A 22,851-nucleotide genomic window follows, 5' to 3' on the forward strand; every position below is an offset into this window, starting at 1 on the left:
TCGGTATCGGGACTGAAAAAGTCAGATTGGTGCATCGCTACATTTAGAACTGCTGTAATCTTGTGTATTACAGCTGTAGTTACGTTGTGCCTGTTGGTTCTCAGTATTGACTACCGCGACATGTGCAACTCTTTCATTTGTGTTTGGCGTTTGAGAAGTCGACCACTAACACGCTGACCTACAACACTCTGTAGTGCAATCAGCAGAAAACGAGTGTGTGACCGGTGATGATCCCATTTTACATTTCAATGTTGCGGGGGCGGCGGTTGCCCCAGTGATATAGTGCCGAGGTGTCGTGCCATGGTAACAACTGTTGAACTGCAGAGGCGTTGTATACACTGCAGGCACTTGGAGGCTGTAAATCACCGCTCTGTTTTTAGGGAGGTCTTACAGACGTTTAAATCTGCCCCTCTGGATGTCTGCGGGGGCACGGAGGGTTGACATAGGACGCACAGGTTCCCATCCCAAATTAACCGATGGGATCTTTTGCGATACACATAAATAATTGAGCAGGGATCATATCAGTAAACATATTCCACAAGAGACATCCTTAATGTACGTATTGTTGTTTCTGTTTCCTGTTGGTTAAAACTAACTCATCTGACAAACAGTAGTTAGAGAGGTATTAAAAACACGTTTCAACTTCTATTTTTGTGATTTAATTCATTATTGTGATGGACGAATTCCTAATTAGATTTTTGCACCAACAATCTGCAGCCAGGCTTTGTGAGATACTTAACAAACTTCCATTTGCCCGGAGCTAACGTGATGACAAATGAACGGCCCCGTGAAATCGTCGCAGATGGTATTCGACTAAATGTGCTCTCGGAAAATCTCCGGCTGCTGGAAACAGTGTGGGAGAGCATCTTAAGAGTGGTATTGCCGTGTTGATACAACCTCAGCCAACATAATCAGTAACAATGTAGCAAGTGGACAGTAATGCTGAAGACAGGAGAGCAAACACTTTTTGTCTGAGGGTTTTGGAGTGGTATTGGTGTGTGTGTGTGTGTGTGTGTGTGTGTATGTGTGTGTGTCTGTGTGCGTTGTGTGTGCGTATGTGAGATGGGGTCAGATTCGAGTCAGCTGGTGCCAAAAACTGGACGGCATGAAGCTTTCCATCTTGTCTGCGAAGAAACCCAGGGGTGCAAAGAGTGTGCTGAAGAACTGAAAGAGAGAGAGAGAGGAAAAAGCAGAATGAGCCTTCAGTTGAATGTCAGTAAAACCTCTTCCCATTCATTCTTAGATAATGTTTAAGTACAACACAAATAAATCCACAAGTTACCAAGCCGGAACGTATATATATTCTTTCTCAAAGCTGGAGGTAAAAAATTTACAAAAATTATGATTCAAAAGGAAAAAGAAACATTTATTTCTGATTAAGATAAAACAAGAGAGAGAGAGCACATAATCCCATCCAGACACCGTCCTCCAGCTCATCCCTGGAAAACTGGCACGCTAACACGCATTGGAAAAGAATTGGTTAAAATGAAACAAATACTTCCATCCACCATAAGAGTTTGATGTGCTTATATCATAGACTGTATGTAAGAAGTGAACATAGTCACCGTGTCGTCACCCATTGGTTTGTGCACTGCCATTTTCAAGCCTCGAGATTATTTTGGCCGTCACCATCTTGGTTTTTTGCAACCAGAAGTGACACGAGAAAGTGGAGCTAAGTTCAACCGAACTCTGAATAAGACATTTTATAGGCGATCAAAAAGGTTGCAATTAACTTTCATGAACTGAAAACACAATGTGAAAGGGTTAATGTTATAAGACGAAAACACGGACAACTCCCAGACCGGACAACGCCGTGGTAGCAACCTGTCAATCACAAGGTAGCCACGCCCTAAAGCATACCCTGATTTATGGTCTATTTGACTCTAAATGGGACCATGAATTGAGACCATTAACTCATGTTTACTATGTCTAATAATCAAGTGAGAAGTAGGGTCATTTTCTCATAGACTTCTATACAATCAGACTTCTTTTTGCAACCAGAGGAGTCGCCCCCTGCTGGCTATTAGGAAGAATGTAAGTTTAAGGCGATTCAACATTGGCTTCACTTTTCAGACCCGGAGGTTGCCCGCTGGTTTATAAGGACATACATTTGACCCATTAGCCTGTTGTCTTTTCTGGAAACAAGACAGGTGTGACATTAAGAGTATAGATCTTGCTCAAAATGGAAAAAAACAGAGAGATTTAGATGCCGAGTGCGATTTGCAATATGCATTTGATTTGCAGCAGGGTGGTTCACAGCTGAACATATTTATACATGAAATCCAGAAGCTCCCCAGAGGACAGGGAAGACAAAAACAAAGCAGCATTATCCAACCATTATCATTTTTTACATTTTAGTTTGTGGAAACAGTGCTGACAGTTCAATATACTAAACCCATTTGGGGATAAACTTTATATTATCCGTGATTTACGCGTCAGCACACTTTTATACATCAAATCAATCACATTCATTCTTTCAGTTTCCCTTTCGGTCTCTAAATAGTGAAACATAAATGAAGGGAAAGGATATAAACCTTTACTTTTGGAACAAATAGTTGAAAGAGAAAATTGGCAAAAGGCAAGTGATCCTTTAAAACTGATCGATGATGTATGAATTAACAAAATGAGCCCTTTTACGATAATCATGAAAAATACAAGTGCTTCAGTAGTAATACCATAATATGACTATCACAAATAATGTATATTTTAACTCTATTTGTGTACTTTTGGCAATTGTCCCACATCATTTCCCTGAGCAAATGGTCCCATATGACAATAGCAGGTGTGCAACTGCATAAACCAATGAGATAACTCAATGCTGTGGCATTCACACCGATACATTATCATGAGCTCTCAAGGAGGTGAATGGATAAACTACAGTATGTCGCCATGGTAACCTGTAACCTGGTCTGAATAGGAATATATTGGGGGGAAAACATCTGATAAATTTAACGCTGTTAGATTATAAATCAAGTAAACAAAATGTATTTTAGCAGAGTATAATGTTTTTTTTTTATTTTTCTGCTGTCAGTTATAAAACTCTACCAAATCTGACAAATACTACTCATGCACCCATTTCGACCGCTATCAGCTCATTAAATGTGCTACTCCTAAACTTTTGTCCGTCATTAAAGTTATCGGAGCAGGTCCGATTTTCTTCGTTTTTTCGAATCTGTCAAAAGCCAAAAGAGGTTTGTTTGACCACTCAGAGCTACCGTCTGTGCAAACTTCATCATCGAAAATGGCATCTGATAAACTGATTCACGTCTCCCAGCACAAAATACCCTTCGATAAAGAAATACAAAATGCAGACATGCAAAATTTAAAGATAGCATATGACAGTTGTTTGCAGAACAGCTAGGAATAGGGGATGGTTGCAAAACAAAAGATGAACAAAAGATTAGACAGTAGTGATTGTGCTGTAGGCAGCTAAGCGATAGCTTCTTAGCCCTTTTTGGGACTAGCGCTAACCATTGCACTGCACTCACGTAATTAATTCAGTTTTGTCTTTGTACTGAGAATTCTTTGCAACAAACAGAAGAATAAAACACATCGGACGTAAACATTTTTTTTATCGGATGAAGGACGAAAAATATGAACTTGGTTTGTAACTTCGTTGTAAAACTGCATGAAACGTTACGTTTTGAACACAAAACACCTTCTTTATGTTTAGGCAACAAAACCACTTGGTTAAGTAAAGGGAAGAATGTTGTTGTGTCACGTGTTTTGGCATAAAAGAACTGCGTTTGAAAAGTGAAAGTGAAACTTAACACTTGTGAACACAAAAACAACTTTCACATGGGATGCGAACCCTGGTCTCCTGAGTGAAAGTACTGTGTTTTGTTGTATCCAATCCATCGCCCCTGACTTCCACCCCATATGGAGTTTCACGCTGTCTATACTACAGCACCTGACTTTCCACTTTTCCACCACCGTCGCTTTCCTTCTTTCAGTGATCGCCGAGGTGAATCGATGATGAAACCACCGAAAGTGGGTGTAGCAGGCCCCTTCTGACCCACATCTATGAGGCTTACAACCACTGATAACAAAACCTGATAACAGTCTAACCGGCTGACTCATACTTAGAACCTAGAAGGAGCAACGCAAACACTAATTTTTATGATCACCGGCAGGAAATACATCCCCCTTAGATCTAAGATTAGGATCTAGGATATACATGTGTATAATCGAGCATTTAAAATGCACATGTTGGTGATTTAAGTTAGCTGGCAATAGTGAAATGGCCCCTAAAATATTACAGTATGGTTTCTCTCTGAAACTACTTGAGGTGTGTTTGATACACTTGACACTTTAATAGTCTCATAAGTGGATGTATCAGCCTGGCCAGACAAGTGCAAATCAAGTACTCCTCTAATCCCATTTAATATATGAAACATATTCAACTACTATGCTATATATATGTCTGGTGTCCATAAATAAAGGAAGGGCAGACCGCCACCACCAAAAACCACTGACTCGGATCTTCTGTTCAAGAGCAGCAGATTCAGAGAAATCTGGTTTTCCTCAGAAGGCAGCGAGGACCTCTGTGTTCCTCCCTCAATGGTTTTCATGCACTCCATCTGAACATTACGCAAACCAGGCTCGCCGGGGCAGCTGTAAAAATCCTATCTGCCCTCAATCTTTCTCATAACAAAAGGAAGAGCACTTGATGTTCTCTGTGGCCTTGTTTTTGCTACGAGTCTACGTAAAGGCAGACTCTAATAAACAGGGTGACCGTAAACAAAGCATTGGCCAAAGTAAGGACGGAGTTTGCCAAACTGGCTAAAAACAGATAACACAACACTTCTATAGTAAATAAACGGTGAAAGGAAGTTGTGCACACATTCAGAACGTCTAAATCTCCAAGGCTGTAAACTACACTGTTATGTTTGATATGGCGATAAACGCGCATTATTCAGCTGTGATCACTGATAGCTTAAACTGGGCTACAGTTTGTTTTGGCGGGAAACATGGACTTTACAGGCCTACGACTCCCATGAGCCTCCAGTGTTACTGACAGTGACGGAAGGCAGCAATTACCCCGGGGGTTAACAGGTTCAGGTTACAAACAACATGCATTTAAAAATACAGACCCAATCAGAGATTAACTGAAGATGTAGCGGACTTACGCACAAGTTAAACTTGTTTAATGATAAAAAGTAGACCATCTGAATCAGCATCTATAAACTGTACGACAGAAATGTTTGAGATGTGTATTTGAAGTACTTACTGCTTTGGCAAAGACACCCATAAGCTCAGGGAACTGATGTGTGAGCATGGCCAGCATGGCAGTGAAGGAGCAAAGGCCTGCTGTGAAGAGGATGAAGAAGGGAAGCTCTTTCTTTGGGTACACAGACACCTCGTGGAATGCTGCAGAGAAAATGAGAACGGTCAGAAACAAGAGAGCTAGACAAAGTCATAACCAGCGCAGATAAAACAAGAGGCATTTTGAAGAGACGTCGGGTTTAAAGGGATAGTTCGGGTGTTTTGAAGTGGGTTTGTATGAGGTACTTATCCGTTGTTAGTGTATTATCTAGAGTAGATGACGGTCGGCAAGGCCTCAGTTTGGAGAAACAAACAGGAGTACCGGCACTGATGCAAAGCAATGTACTGCTGTGGAGGTGCTGCCACCTAAAAAGCCCATCTAAAATAATCAATATCAATTTAAGTGTACACTCTACTTACTGTAGAATATTTTCGCTGGTTTACCTTGCAGTGAGACAGCTATGCAGTCTATGTTTCCGACGGGGAACTGAAGCCTTTGGCTCTGGCCAAAGCAACCAGACTCCATTGAAAAAAACAGTAATTTTACCTTGCAGAAAACGGGAGTTGTTGATCTACCGCTGCCTCAATCGGTTAGATTGTTTGTGTTTTTGTGTGACTTTGGTTAATTCGGATTCACCAAAGTCACACAATAGCACAAATAAACTAACCGATCGAAGCAGCAGTAGACCAGCAACCATCGTGTTCTGCGAGGTAAAATTACATGTTTTTTCAATGGAGTCTGGTGGCTTTAGAGAGAGCATAGATGAATGAAATAGCTACAGTTCCCCGTCGGAAAGGGCTGTCTGAGAAAAGCGGTGAAAATACAGCGTACATTTGATTTCTTTTAGGTTGGCCTTTCTTTTAAGTGGCTAAAATACATTTTGCAGCCGGCCCCGTCCACAACAGTACATTGCTTTGCTTCCGTGCTGGTACTCCTGTCTGCTTCTCCAAATTGAGAGGTATGCCGACCATCATCTACTGTAGGTAATACACTGACTATCGATAAGTATCTCATATACTCTAACCCCACTTCAAAACACCCGAACTATCCCTTTAAATAGTGAGAGGATGATTAATTATTATTTATTATTAAATTACACAATCACTTACAGGGCAGCAGTTCCCTATCTGCTGTTTCTGTGCATCCTGGGTAGGGGTAAAACAGGTGACCCTTCTCCAGTGGGTAGGGAATTATCCGGAAGGCTGTAAAAATAGACGAAGGCGCAAATAGGAAATTGAATTAAGATGAATAACACAACAAGTATGACTTAAACTGCGTACAACATTTTCAGTAAATCATTGAAGTAGAAAATATTTATACAAAGTGACAAGTTATTAACATCCTAATAAAATATAACAACATTCTTCTTGTGCTTTGTGTGAGCAATAATTTCCTCCTTGTACAATCACAAGTAGAGTATTTGTGGGCATGCTGCGCAAACATGACCTATGACACAACAATTCAAAAAAGAAGAGCAGCGTAAAAGGAAGATACTTTGGGTCTGTGATGGCCCGGCTCTATTGAAGTACTGTGACTTCTGAACATACACAGAATGAGCTGTAATCACTTTTGAATGGAAAAAAGTATGACTTTCTGAAATAATTTTCATTAAATAAAACAAAAAATGTTCATATGCAAAGCAGTGGTATTCAGTAGAAGAAGTAGTGGTGATACATACTGCCCTCCCAGGTGCAGTGTAGTAGGTTTAAGGCGCCCTCTGCCCTCTTCCAGTGCTGCAGGTGGAAGAAAGCATATGCCACTGCCTCGCTGTCACCCCTCTTCAAGATGTGCTCTGGAGGGAGGATCAGGCTCTTCATCTCTAATAAGTACTGCAGACAGGAAGAGGAAGAAATACAAAACTTCTGGTAAGTATACACTGTAGTACCTTAATGCTTTTTGGCTCCTGAACTTGGTAAAGAATAGCAGAGAAGTCTTGTATAGGTGCACTTTATACTGCCGTTAAAAACTGTGATAATGTGCAGTGTCTTTTGACGGGTTTTCACGGTTTCTAAAACCATCTACAGTGGGATTACATTTTTTTTTTGTGAAATACTTGCTATTTGCTTCATACGTATTGTACCACACGGTCAGGTGCTCACACAAGCCAATTGCATACTACATTCACAGCAAAATAGTGGTGAGCACATGTCAAAATGTTGGTGAAAACATCTTGGCTGGCCCAGATACTCGTGGGCTGAGATGAATATTTTCGACATCAATCATTTGCACTCATTTGGAGACATTTGTCATCCTACTCCTTCTCCAAACAGTCGTTTCTCACATAAATGCAAAATGCTGGCAAAATTTAGCAAGCAAAAGAGACATATATGTCTTTTTTTTCCTCAGGCAAACAAACCACAACTGAAGTACAGGTGGATATTGGCATTCTGGCGTTCAACATGTGGTGAGAAAGAGGCAACTCAAATGGGACGTTTCTGGTGCTGGGTGCGAAGTAGGTAACTGTTAGCATAAATTCTGCTGAAAAAAATAAATAATCTGCCCCCTTGTGGTCAAAAAACAATTCATGCAGCTTTAATGGTTTCATTCACATCTTCTCCTTCTTTCTCACTCAGCACTTCACTTATTATTTTCCATTGTGTAATTCCCCCTGGCTAACTCCCTGCAGACTGAAAACATATTTTCTTCATGTGAGGTATTTGTTGACGGCCTTATTTTGCAATTGTTCAAGGTGGGAGGGGGGGAAAGCTTTCCAAAGCTCTCCGACTGTGTGTTATTGTTACAGTACAGTACATTCATTCCATGAATGTGTAACATCCCCCGCTCGCCCCTCCTCTCTCCCCCTACTGTGTAAGTTTGTCCCAGTGAGTCAGACGGTTCACTGTGCTGACAAAGGCCCACGTCCCAGAGTTACAACCTATAGAACGTGTATGAAATAACAGAGAACAAGCATCTAGAAATAACAACATGAGCATATTGTGCACTGCTTTTCTGCAATATATATATCCTTAATTGAGGCCTTATTCAGTCCATGGATGAGCCATTAATCCATTTGTGCCCACAACTGAAATTTTCAATTTCCTTCCTTTGGTGGAAGTGTTCTCTGGGCTTGCTTAAGCACAAATATGAATACATTTTCAAAATCGGTCAAACTTTTTGGCCGAAAAGTGAGTTTTTCTTATTATACTAATTGGGCATATGGGACTACTGCTTTTGCAATAGTTTCCATTATATTTTAGGAAAAAGTAGTAGTCCCGAGTGCCCAAAAACTAGAAGTTTTAGATAGTTTAAGATAAGAAAATGTCTGTATCTCTACAACAAGCACAATCAAGTAATTGGTATCTATGAACTCATAACAAGTTGATTAACGAAGATATACACACATATGCAGTGTTAAAAATAGTTCACCTGGAAAACATTTAATAGACAATGTTAGCGTTTTTTGTAATTTTTCAAAAATCCTGACTTTGACTATTAATAAAAGTGTGATTTTTCATGTGATCTAAAAATGTCAAAGTTGTACTGATACTTGCCCAAAGTATGTCTCTGCCAAATGTCAAGACTTTTGACCAATCAGAACAAATGTTGTTGCATTTTTCCTTATCAAACTAAATACAGTCTTCGGCCACAAATGGGTTAATAGGTATGTGTTGACTTTGATGAACATGCCACTCTATGTGCTTTATGTCTGTGGTGCCCAGTGTGGCAGGGGTCTGTGTTAAACAATACCCATGTGCGGGGCTGGGGGCCCCCGTGGGCTGGATTCCCAGGTGGCCAGCTTCACAGCGCTCTGGATCTCAGACTGACACTTTGGGAAGGTTACCCCGCAGCTAATCCTGTCTAATCCCTTCCATGGTCACAGGCTCAGCCAGGCAGCCATCCATCCATCCATCCATCCATCCATCTATCCAGCCAGCCAGACCATGCTGCTTCACCCATCTCCCCTCTCACCCTCATGATCACAGCCTGCCCGAGCTCTTCCACCTGGCTCATCTCTTGTCTTCCTCCTTCCCTTTCATGCTCCTTTAGCTAGCAAGATATGCGCCCGGGTCCCATCATTTTCCTTGGTTATCTGTCTCGCTTACTTGGCAACGTCAGTCATGTCAATGTCATCGCTCTCTACCTCACTGCTGTACTATGGCCAGATTTATAAAATATTGTTCTATGCAGACAGTTTGCCAAACCCACCTCACCCCTCTGTTATTCGCTCCTCACTCGCCACCTCCTGAATCTCTCCCCCCTCACGGGTAAAAGCTTGATCGAGCATGCAACCACCCAACAGGTGCGAACACTTGTCCTCACTTCACTCTAGTGTGGTCAAAAATATCTAAGTACCAATACTTATTGATACTGAATATTTGAAACCGTTTCAATACTCATTTTCTGCAGTACACGGGTACCAGCTGTGCTTTCTGCTCTCTTCTCTCCGACAGCGAGTTGACACACACACACGCACAGATATTTATCTTTTAATACAAATCTCAAATTTGATACCCCCAATTTCGCATCAGTTTTTCCCCGTGGTATCGAAAATGGTGTCAATATTTTTCAAGGTATGGCATCGAAGTTCCAGTATCGCGACAACACAACTTCACTCAACCATTCCCCGAGTCCGGAGACTGCCTTGTCTTCTAGCCTCTTCTCTTTCCGTCCTAACACATCCTCTGTAGTCGTTACAAGGATCGGCAGCTAGAGACAACCAGAAGCTGCTTGTTTGACCGTCTCACTTATCCTGTCTGCCTTAACTTAAATCATCTCTCTACTCCTCCAGCCAAAACATTTGACTGTCCGCCTTCATCCTCCTCACCGTTTCGGTCTCCTTTCTTCTGAGCACAAACCTTTCACCATCCTCTACTCCCCCGGCACCGGTGTCGAGGCAGCCAGCCAGCTCAAGAGGAGACCTAACTTACCACTTCCATGTTGCAGAGAACAGTAACTGATAAAATAACATGCACTTAACATGTATGAAGAACCACATGACCAGTAGGGCTGGGAAAAAAAATTAATTCATCTATGTATCGTGATTTTTTTTTTTATTACGATTTTGAAATAGATTTTTTGAATGCCAGAATCTATATAATGGCTTTATTTGAGTGTATATGGATGTAAAAGGAAGTAACCGCTTTTATTGTTGCAGTCATACGCCGTTTCCGTTCCGTATCCTTCGACCGAAACAAACCGCAGCGAGCCGAAACGACAAAGTAGAAAAACAGCGGAGGGTCCGCGTGGATACGACCTGCACGCTCACATTTTAAATCAAACGTGGTAAACACTACACATACAGTAAAGAAAGAAAACACTTTGGGTTTCACACATTTACCAGGAAAAGCAGAGCTAGACATCACGGCTAAAGCTGCATACTAACTCTGTCATGGACAGGAAATGTTATCGTATTGTGGTAACGTGCGACCAAGCCAGCAGTCACTCTCATCTCCGTGGTCAAATCATCCGACGCTACAACTGTAGAGCACCCACATACTGACATTTATGGTAAATACAGTCAAAAGTTGTTGACCGTGGACGTATAAAGAGAACAGATTCTGATGGGGAAAGCTAGCGGCAGACTTGGCGAAGTTAGCGGAAGTATCCATGTGTGACGACGTCCGGTTGTCAAAATAATGTGTAAACAAAGGGAACAAAATACATATATGGAGATAAGATTGATATATATTGATATATTTGACATGAGGACAACGTCCCTAGAAGTGTATGATTCACCTTTTTCCCATGGTCTAGTGTTAAAAGTTAACAAAAATCACAATGAATCGTAATATGGAATCGCAATTACATATCAAATCGGCACCCAAGTATCGTGATAATATCGAATCAGGAGATAGGTGTATCGTTCCAGCCCTAATGTACAGTAAGAAGGTGATCTTAATTTGGTGCCCAATCTTGAACTTCAGATTTGATCATTTTCTGTAAGCGAGCCGGTTTGTTATTTTGGTTAAACTTGTATATTTTACAGTTTTGCACATATTTCTACCTCTATATTAATCTGTTACTGATAATGAATGACCAGTATATGGCGACCATGTAGGTCTGGGTCCTCTGTGCTTTAAGATTAACCATTTAGAGAGGCCGGCTGCTCAGCTGTCCTTCCTCGCATGCCATGGTATTAGACCTGGTGACACCTCAGTCCTCTGTGCTGGCCGCCCCCATCCCCCCCCACACCCCCACCCTCTCGTTCTTCGGTTCGCTTCTCCGCTCCCTGTCGCCGCTTTGATGAAGGGATTGAGTTTCATGTGTTCTCCTTTTATCCCGGGGCAGTCATAAGCCCAGAGCATAACTCATAAGCTGCCTTCTGATTCTAATCTGCAGCTCTTTGCTTCTCACAATGGGACACAATGACATCAGTAGTGGCTCTATAAGGGTCGGACAAACGAACACATGTACAGTGAAAGAACAAAAAACAGGTGTTGCAGATTAAGAATTTCATACAGTCAGTAAACGCAGCTACCAGCTACTCCAACCTCTACCGAAGACAGTGGCAGACAACTCACAGCATTTATTCCCAACTACTCCCTTTGCCTTGTTTGAATCAAACCTCATCCATCTTCATTTAGAATAAACCCAAACAGGACTGCTGCTCTGTCTCAATTTACAAAACCAAAAAGTCAATTTCAGAGGTAAACTAAGCAAAGGTCCGCATTTCTGAGCCTTGACGGGCCGATCTAGATGAGAACATGTCGACCACAATGAGGTGAGATGAGAAACCGCCTTCCAAAGTGGAGCAAACTAGCGAGGTAGATGGGATTGGGGTCACCCGGACTACCTCAAAATGAACGTGTACGGACCAAAGTGGTGGTAAATGTTAAATGTGCAACAGATTCAGATAGCGGGAACACTTGATCAGCTGTCCAAGCATCCGGCAAACTGTCAGGTTCGTAACCGGCGGCTGGTAGACAAGGCTGATTGGAACAGACAGACAGATGGAGAAAATGGGTGGAGGAGGAGGATAAATAGAGAAGGACAAGATGATGAGGAAGAGGGGAGGGAAATAGAAGGGAGGAGAGCAAGATGGAGAGCTGGAGAGGGAAAGGGTGGGAGGAGGGCGGTGTGCACTGAATCCGCCTGAAGCATGTGTGTGTGTGTGTGTGTGTGGATGTGGGTTTAGTGTGTGTATAGCTTTTTGAGCAGTTTGAATGAGCTCATGTGATGTAGCCTCATATGATATTCATATATAATCTCCTTGGCATGCTTGATAACACACCCACACACTTAATGCTTGACCTAACCATAGACTGTACATAAGAAGTGGTCATAGTCACCTTGACGTCATCCATTGGTTTGTGGACTGCCGTTTTGAAGCCTCAAGTTTGGCATTTTGTCTGTCGCCATTTTGGCTTTTGCAACCAGAAGTGACACGAGAAGTACAACCGAAAGCTGAATAAGACATTTTTAGGCGACCAAAAAGGTTATAATTAACTTTCATGAACTGCAAACACACTGTGAAAGGGTTAAAGTTGTACAATGAGAACATGGACAACACCCAGACCGGACAACGCCGTGGTAGCGACCTGTCAATCACAAGATAGCCACGCCCTAAAGCATCCCCTGCTTTATGGTCTGTTTCACTCTAAATGGGACCATAATTTACTAAATGAACATCATGCTGTATTGAAGAAGACTTGAAACTAGTGACTGAGACCATAAACTCAATTTTACAATGTTGACTGAGGTAATAAATCAAGGTAGAAGTAGGGTGATTTTCTCATAGACTTCTATTCAATCAAACTTCTTTCTGCAACCAGAGGAGTCGCCCCCTGCTGGCTATTGGAAAGAATGCACTTTTCAGACTGTTCCTATCATTGTTCCTTCATTACTCCAGTTTTTTCTTTTTTTCAACCTTTACTTGGTGTGAAAAAAAAATCCGTCCTGTTTACACTCGCACGGACACACATTCACACCTGGAAGCTACCCGGTAAAACCACAGTCTGGGGGTTAAATGTCTTGCTGGAGGGCACCTCAGTGCTGGTAATGATGTAGGGGGAAAATGCTTCCTTTTCCTCTTTTTCCATACCCAAATTTAACCTGCTGGTCCAGCGACAAAACTGGCTACCATCCTGTCACAAGCCAATTTCTCTGAACTTTGGGCCACCACGGCAAACTAGTACATCAATGATGATTAGGGGTAGGGGAAAAAATCGATACGGCATAGTATCGCAATATTTTACATGGCAATATTGTATCGATACACTGACATCAAGTACCATCCTTTTATTATATAAACTATTAACCTCTTAACAATCTGTTACGCAAAATTTTGGCGAGGGAGAACCGGCATGGCTATTTTCAAAGAGGTCCCTTGACCTCTGACCTCAAGATATGTGAATGTTGAGATGAACAGAGTGAAATGTGCATCTTATCAGATAAAACAGATGTTGAAAAAACTGCATAATTTGCAGTTGAAAAAAGGTAATAAATCACAATATCACAATATCACAATGCTCAGCATATGCACAATACGCAAAATGTTTAAAATCACAATAAGATTGTATCATGACATAAAGTGGCAATCCTTAAAATTTCAGTCCCGGTTGATTTAGAATTTCTATTTGAATGAAAACGATGGAATTGTGCTTAAAGTTTAGCAGTCTGGAGTCTTTTGTTGATACATGAACGTAGAAATAGATTCGAAAAATTATATTTCTGTGAACATGAGTTTCAAGTTTTCAGAATTGTGTGCATAGTTCCATTTTGTGTGTATGCAATAGCATTTTTTTCCCGAGAATGTCACCACAGACACCCACTCATAATACTGCAAATACTGTATATAAATATTGCAATACTTTCATCAGTGGGCCTTAGGCTCAATCCCCATTGTGTTTGGCTATAGATAGTGACTAAACAGACATTTATTTGAATGAAAATCTTGGAGATTGTCACTTTAAGTATCGTGATAATATCGTATCGTGGGGCCTCTGGTGATTCCCACCCGAAATGATGAAGAAAAATCCACACAGACTCAAATTTGACAAAGCTTCTCTACTCAGCTTGCTCCAGTTCAGTGCAACACTGGTATCTGTTATGGCTTCTCTATAGCAACGCAAACACACACACAAGCTTTGTTATTGAGTCACCTTTGATGCATCTCCTGCCGCTACTCATTAGTGGAAGCCCGACATGATGGTGTTAGTTTTTTGGCTGATGACTTTCTTAAGTGAGACACTTTGCCAAAGCATGCACACATGCAGACTCAAATCTACGCAGAATTAGGCTCTAGGGAACTTTTGGACAAAAGCTCTTTGCAGATCCTACTTAAGGGGGCAGCCCGTGTCTAAAAAGGGCCACAGTCACAGGTGCACTCATCACGCCAGACAACACAAAGCAACAACCCCCACCTCCTTCCCCACTGTTACATCTTCACATCCAGCGAAATCGTAACACTACTCTGTTATGATGAGGCCCGAGTAAGAACCAGATGCCAGTCAAACGCTGAAAGACAAGCCGACCAATAATCCTCTGTGAAAGGTGTGTTACAAATTTCCTAAAGTTGACAGTGGTGGCCAACAACATCAGACTCAGATCTCTGTTTGGCCCAAACAGGGGGATGAGAGGGGATGAGGGAACATGAGAGGATAAAGAAACGGGATGAGGGTACGTGATGAGAGGAGAGAGGACGGCTGCCTCTGGGCACAGCGAGCAGTTGGAAAGACATTGAAAATGAGGGCCTTCACTTTAAAATCAAAGGCTGGATCAAAGTGCTGGCTGACACCAAACCCCCCCACCCCCTCTCCCACACACACACAAACACACACTGATTCTCTTTCTTTCTCTCAGAGTCCATGAGATGAAACAACACCACACTACAAAGGCTAAACGGAGACAAAACTGTGCTGCAGCTAGTTGAGTATGACTCTGCATGTGTGCATGTGTGACATCTAATCCTGTGGGAACTGATGTGAGAGGCCAGAGAGATATCCAGTTGTCATCCCTGGTTCAGTTGTAGTATAGAGCTATACTCTCGTATTATGCAGCTTTTCTTGGGTTTGAAATGCAAACTAAACTAAACCTGTAAAAACACATGTAAAATTACAAAAATACTCTCATAACAGTAGTTGGTGATTAGGGCGAATGCGCCCATCAAATATACAATAGTGTCCCATTTAAATGTATTGAATTGATTAATACTAAAAACAATAATCACCCAAATTACTGACTCTATAGAAAGAATAGACACATCTTCATACAAACCAAGCTGAAAGGTCTAAAGATGACACTTCAGGTGTGATAAAATGAATCAAGACCTGCACTGACACCTGCTGGTGAGCCAGAACATAGAATGTCTGGAATGTGGACTCTGTCCTATTTGTAAGTTGCACCACCTGTTACTGCCGACATAACTCACCTATAATTGTCTGACTGATTGTTTACCTGTCTGCCTACTTGTTTGTTTGTTCTGTGTGTGTGACCTTCAGACATGAAAGGCATGCATGCTCAGACTAATTAAAGAAATAATACGATTAAAAACAATCCACCAAAAAGGTCCACTAGCAGCAAAGCAGCTGCACGGATGAAAATATACTCTAACACATACAAGTTATGTGGAAATCAAACTGGATGCATGCAGCCCGGACAAAGACCTCCTAAGTCAAAAACAGGAACAAGCACAACTGCACAACATTAAGTGATCAATGTTTTTTTTTTTCGTAGCCCCACCACGACCATCAGAGTCTACGTAACACTCATTAGTCTGAAGACTGACCTTTGGCACGTGTGGATTGAACTCAACAGCTCTGTGTATGGCCTCCACAGCGTTCATCTCTGCCGTGCTTAGCCCTCGCCGTGACGCGGCCTCTGGAGAGAACCTGAGACAAAACACCCCGTATGACTTGCTGTTATTAAATGCTGCTGTTAGTGCAGCAATGTAAGACAGCTTATAAGAGATGTTGACTGTAGAGCTGCAACGATTAATCCATTAGTTGTCAACTCGTAAATTAATTGCCGACTATTTTGATAATCGGTTTGAGTAATTTTTTAAGAAAAAAAGTCTAAATTCTCTGATTGCAGCTTCTTAAATGTGAATATTTTCTGGTTTCTTTACTCTTCTATGACAGTAAACTGAATGTCTTTGAGTTGTGGACATAAACAAGACATTTGAGGACGTCATCATGGGCTTTGGGAAACACTGATCCAACATTTTTCACCCTTTTCTGACATTTTATAGATCAAACAACTAATCGATTAATCAAGAACATAATTGACAGATTAGTCGACAATGAAAATAATGAACCAAAAGGGACACACGTACTTATCTGATACAGCCCGTGCTTTCAACAGTGCAGATGTGTAGCATATAGTGGCTGATTTTGGCAAGCTGATGTCTACAATGGCAGAAAGAAATCAGGGTCATGTGACATATGTCATGACATTTTCAAGATCGATTCCATATAATATGATGACATTTTTATTGCGTTCAGTCTTACCATCATATTTGGCGAGGACTGCTTGGACATCAGCATATGCCTGAAGCTCTAGAAGTGCCTCCAAGAGGTTTTCGTGTATATTTAACATTCCCAACAGTGGGAACTCCTTCATTAACTGGAGAGAGAGAATATATCATACAATATCAGTGTAATTTGTTAGTACTACTGTACTGCCATTGTTATAAATACAGTAAACCTGCTGCCTCAGTTGAGTACTTTGACATTCACACACTATTTGTAAGCACTATGAGATGCTACTTCGATAGAAACTCACATCTCTCATCATTTTCACTGCTTCTTTAATCCGGCCCAGCTTGCGTGCACACATCGCCAGTCTGCGTTTAATGTACACCAGTAAGTTGATATCTTTTCCAGCTGTGGATGGCAAACAGACACAACACACGAGACATTTAATACCAAAAACATTCTTCAGTCCGTAGAAATATAAAACATGATTAACACGAATCAAATTGTATTATTATTTTTATTAGGGCTGTCAAACGATTAATATATTTAATCGCGATTAATTGCATGATTGTCCACAGTTAATTGTGATTAATCCATTTTTTTATCTTTTCAAAATGTACCTTAAAAGGGAGATTTGTCAAGTATTTAATACTTTAATCAACATGAGTGGGCAAATACACTTGCTTTATGCAAATATATGTATATGTTTATTATTGGAAATCAGTTAACAACACAAAATGATGGTCAATATTGTCCAAAAACCCTCACAGGTACTGCATTTAGCATAACAAATATGCTCAAATCATAACATGTTAAACTGTAGCCCAACAGACAACAACAGCTGTCAGTGTGTCAGTGTGCTGACTTGACTATGACTTGCCCCAAACTGCATGTGATTATCATAAAGTGGGCATGTCTGTAAAGGGGAGACTCGTGGGTACCCATAGAACCCATTTTCATTCACATGTCTTGAGGTCAGAGGTCAAGGGACCCCTTTTGGAAATGGCCATGCCAGTTTTTGCTCGCCAAAATTTAGCGTAATGTTGGAGCGTTTTTTAACCTCCTTTTCCTGCGACAAGCTAATCTGACATAGTTGGTACCGACGGATTCCTTAGGCTTTGTAGTTTCATATGATGTCAGTATCTTCACTCTAGCTTTAAAACTGAGCCCGCTACAACCTAAAAACCGCAAGTTGCATTAATGCGTTAAAGAAATTAGTGGCATTAAAACGAATTTGCGCCAACGTGTTATTATCGCATTAACTTTGACAGTCCTAATTATTATGTATGATGCAACTTATTGTGGAGAGGAAAATCATCGATGTATTGATTGAATATTAAACTTGTGATTACAGCCCTCATCACAGGTGGTTGTAGACAGAAGTGGTTTGATAACCACAATAACCTGTTATGTGGAGTTGCTCATTAATGCGTTATGATGTGCCGGCTCTGCTGCACAGGGTGCGGCAGAGCGTGAAAAGTGGGTGTAGTTCCTGCACTTTTTAATTAGTTAGCCTTCTTCCTGCTACTGTGCCTCGTGGTTTACGGTTAATGGGTCGGCATATTCAAATCCATTCTTACCAATACTTAGTGCTTTTTTGAAGAGACGTTCAGCTTCTGTGATGGTTGTGGCTTCTTCCTCTGCTAGGAGCACATAGGCTGCAGCACATCTGCACACAAATTGGACATATTTGTAACAGACAATCCTGTTTGCACGCACATCAAATACTTCAACGCAATCAAGGCAATCATTTGAGTACAAAAGCACCCATAAAACGGCCATTATATTAATGTATTTATGCACAATCACAGAAACTAACTTTGAATACTCCCATTTTAACTGTTGATGCTATTTAGAAGATAGAGGGTTATGTTTATAGATACAATATTTAAGGAGAAAATATGTAACTGTGTAAGAGCAGGACTCACTCGTGGTTCATTTCTATGGCCTGGTAAGCTGCTCTGATCCTGGCTTGAGGATTTCTCTCTCTCCAGGCTTTCTGCATCACTGTAATGAGATGATGAACTTGTTACAGATGCAAACTTACATTCCTGACATATTTAATCGTAGGCATCAAAGTCAAAAGCAACCAAAAGCAGTTCCGTCTGAACATTTACAAAGAACCAGAGAAATCTCTTGCAAGGGAATATGCTCGTAGTCTTTTGCTTGTACGGTCGTAAAGACAAAGAAATATCACATCTGTGTTTTTTTACTAAACTCACCAGCATCTTCTGGTCTTAACTGCGGAGTGTCTCCTGTGAAGAAGGTCTGATGGTCTTGAGCAGACAGGTTCATGTCATAGTACGTTAAGGGTTCCTTCCCTGTTACCCAGGTGTACCTGCATTGTAAAATATAAAAATACAAACTGTTTTTACTACAGTTTTATGATGCAAAAACTAAGACACAGTTTGTATCTTTATAAATAGTTTCACATTATGAACCATCCATCAAGTACTATTGCACGCTATCTACACAGCTAAATATGTGAATCACACATACCTGTTGTATTCTGCTCCTCTGAACAGATTCAAAGGGTTCCTCCAGACCTTACACTCTGCCAAAAGGAACATACTGTTATTAGAGCTAGTAGTGTGATAAATAGTATTGCTGTTGTATCATCATATACATATTTACCTGAAACACTGGGCCTTGGCTCTGCCTCTCCGTTAACTGATGCAAACAGACCAGTCGCGGAGCTGCTCTCCACTCCACCCAGAAGAGGACGCAGGTGGCTCACTGACACTTGTTCAATGAACGAGGTCCCGTATTTACGAAAATACCACCACTCAAATATCTGCAGTGAGAACACATACGGTGACAACGTGCTTTACAAAGAAAGTATACAATAAGACAACAATTACTCAGTTATCCCTTCATGGTATTGCTGTGATTTTTCACTTGACCAGTGGTTCCCAAACTTTTTCTGTCATGTCAACCTTTGAAAACTGCAAAAAAATAATTAATCTTATGCAATTAAAACAATGTCCATAAAATACAAAAGACACAGGGTTCTGTCGCTATAACGCAATTAACTCAACACAATGAACACGTGAGATGACTTTTTTGTTTGGGGAGCACCATCTTTTTTTATATTCTTCCCTGTCAAAAATCTGTCTATCTTGTACATTAACATGCCATTTTCCCATCTGCATACATCTTGCTAACCTGAATCTACGTAGCATTGCCAACATGAGAGCACTCGTTTGATTACGGCTCCAAAATAATTCAACTTTTTGTCTAATCCATATTTTATCTCCCTTGCAATTAGGCCTGTAACAATATATCAAGGTATACCGTGGTATGAAAGTTGACGGGTATCATACCGTGTACTTTTGCTGATTCAAGGTATTGAAAAAAAACTGACATAAGTGAGTGAGTGTGTGTGTGTGTGTGTGTGTGTGTGTGTGTGTGTGTGTGTGTGTGAGCAGTCTGACTGGGCTTTCACGCACCTACAGTACAGTATATGTTAATTGTTAATAATCATAGGACATTATTTTAAAAGCTCAAAGCTGATGTTATTTTTCATTTAGCAGATAATGACATGCTACAGTGCTGCTAACATGTAAACTAACATGCTCCAGTTATATAAAACACTATGGTTACGTGCTCTTTTATCTTATTAGGTTTATAATTCTGTTTATTATAATTCTGTTCTCATTCCTTTCAAGATTCAGGATTCACTTTATTGTCATTTCACTGAGTATTTGCATACATAGAAGGAAACAAAATATTGTTTCTCCCATCTCCCGTCAGTGCATTAAAAAGGATAGAAAAAATAAGTATTCAAATTACCAATACCTAAAAATTCAAAAAATTAAATAAGTAAACGTTTCAGACACAATGTCACACATTTTGCAGTCATACACACAATATGCAGTCGTGTTTAGCAGCAGAGAAAAGTGCATTTATGTCCATAGTAAAGTGCTGTTTGCATTACTGATCCAAAAATTGTCTTTGACAGATGACTAGCTTTAAAAACTGTTTATTAAGGGTCTTTGTAACTGATCATACTACTACTACTACTACTACTACTACTACTACTAATAATAATAATAATTATAATAATAATGATAATAATAGTGTAATGCTGTATATCCTGAAACTGTGATATCTTCTGAGATGTTATCGTACCGTGTAAAAACGTCATACCATTACAACCCTTCTTGCAATGGCTTTACACGCCCCCTAGTTTAGAAACCACTGCACCGGGTGCACTAGAATTATTTATTATTTTTCATTACAGCCTTGCATTTAATAGTGGCACTCTATAAACTTAGGCTTACACTCACATCGGTCTAATCTTGGATTCCAGAATAAGAATTTGAAATTTATGACACGTTTTAGAGCAGCGATATAAGACATGTTATAAGAGATGTTGAATGTAGAGCTGCAACGATTAATCGTTTAGACGTCAACTATTTTGATAATCGGTTTGAGTAATTTTTTAAGAAAAAAGTCTAAATCCTCTGATTCCAGCTTCTTAAATTTTGGCAAGTGTTGTCTTCTAAGTGGCCGTTTAGCAAATATAAATTTGCAAATGGGTAACTACTTAACATGCCTGAGGAATAACTGAGGTAATAACTCACAAGGATGAGTCCAGAGATGAGGGAGGAGGTTCCAGTGAGAGCCACATAGAACTTGGGTGTCAGTGTGTTCAAAAACACTGAAGCTGAAAGAAGAAGAAGAGGATACATTATAGTCAGTATGGTGTCATAATGCAACCAGCACTGGAAGAAGTTAGTGTCCTCTTGTTGTTGCACTAAAATGCATGCCAGTGCCAACAGGAAAAACATGTGCAGTGATCTAGTACAGCAGGTGACATGCAGCCACACACAGTCTCTGGATTATATGATGAGCAAAGTAGCATTATGGGTAATACAACAATAAACTACCCCAATTATGACTACATACAGGAAGAAGAGGACACATTATAGTCAGTATGGTGTCATAATGCAACCAGCACTGGGAGAACTTAGTGTCCTCTTGTTGTGCACTAAAATGCATGCCAGTGCCAACAGGAAAAACATGTGCAGTGATCTAGTACAGCAGCTGACATGCAGCCACATGCAGTCTCTGGATTATATGATGAGCAAAGTAGCATTATGGTTAATACAACAATAAAATACCCGAATTATGACTACATACAAGAAGAGGACACACTATAGTCAGTATGGTGTCATAATGCAACCAGCACTGTGAGAAGTCAGTGTCCTCTTGTTGCACTAAAATGCATGCCAGTGCCAACAGGAAAAACATGTGCAGTGATCTAGTACAGCAGCTGACATGCAGCCACACACAGCCTCTCCATTATATGATGAGCAAAGCAGCATTATGGGTAACACAACAATATTATGACTACATGCAAGAAGAAGAGGATACATTATATAGTCAGTATGGTGTCATAATGCAACCAGCACTGTGAGAAGTCAGTGTCCTCTTGTTGTGTGACCATGCATACTAACTAAAATGCATGCCAGTGCACACAGGAAAAACATGTGCAATGGTCTAGTACAGCAGGAGACATGCAGCCACACACAGTCTATGGATTATATGATGAGCAAAGCAGCATTATGGTTAATACAACAATAAAATGACTGCATGCAATACACCCTGCTGTTAGAGAATACTACAACAAGCAGCCTGCAGTAGATAGGTCATAACTGGACTTGAATATGAGCAGAAAGTCGCCTGTATTAGTGCCTGAATGAGTCTGGCTGTCAGAGCAGCAGCAGCAGCTCTCCGCTGGCTGTCAGCTAAAAGCCAGAGAGCCGAGAGGCTAACAATAGCTAGCTAGCAGTGTGCAGTAATTCACCCGAGGTGAGGGTTTCCTGCAGCTTCAGCGGACTCCACAGCACGTAGATCATGATCAGCACCATGCCGAACCAGATGAAGCACACGTAGGTCCATGACCAGGAGAGCCACGACTTTAACTTCTCTGTGAATCCGAGAGATTGGGGATTACTGCCAGCGGTGTCCTCCATGTTTCTCCGGATGCCTGTAAACAGAGGAGTCACGTGATCACGCGAGGAAAAGGACTTTATTTTGAAAAATCTCTGCAAATTACATCCATTTCCGGTGACTACAAAAAACTAAATATATGCACCAATAGTGCTGTTTATTCATCATCTAGAGTAATTTCATAACATGAATCAATGCTGACAATAGAGACAAGTATATATGCAACTATAGAAACTGAGTAAGTGATAAAATATGCCCAAAATATATAAATAA

General features: G+C 40.8%; 1 protein-coding gene across 1 annotated transcript; it reads right to left on the reverse strand.

Annotated features, from left to right (window-relative positions):
• Positions 1 to 946: 946 nt before the first annotated feature.
• st7l (suppression of tumorigenicity 7 like) lies at positions 947 to 22,639 on the reverse strand. Its single transcript, XM_037779442.1, has 15 exons — positions 22,433 to 22,639; positions 21,207 to 21,289; positions 19,255 to 19,414; positions 19,120 to 19,174; positions 18,843 to 18,958; positions 18,549 to 18,627; positions 18,201 to 18,289; positions 16,928 to 17,028; positions 16,654 to 16,768; positions 16,479 to 16,551; positions 15,933 to 16,035; positions 6,945 to 7,095; positions 6,376 to 6,468; positions 5,231 to 5,370; positions 947 to 1,164 (listed from the first exon to the last, which is right to left on the reverse strand). The coding sequence occupies exons 1-15, from the start codon at positions 22,599 to 22,601 to the stop codon at positions 1,069 to 1,071; spliced, it is 1,623 nt and encodes a 540-aa protein (XP_037635370.1). The 5' UTR covers positions 22,602 to 22,639; the 3' UTR covers positions 947 to 1,068.
• Positions 22,640 to 22,851: the final 212 nt, after the last annotated feature.

This window comes from Sebastes umbrosus, chromosome 1 (genome assembly GCF_015220745.1).
Source record: "Sebastes umbrosus isolate fSebUmb1 chromosome 1, fSebUmb1.pri, whole genome shotgun sequence".
Lineage (NCBI taxonomy): Eukaryota > Metazoa > Chordata > Actinopteri > Perciformes > Sebastidae > Sebastes > Sebastes umbrosus.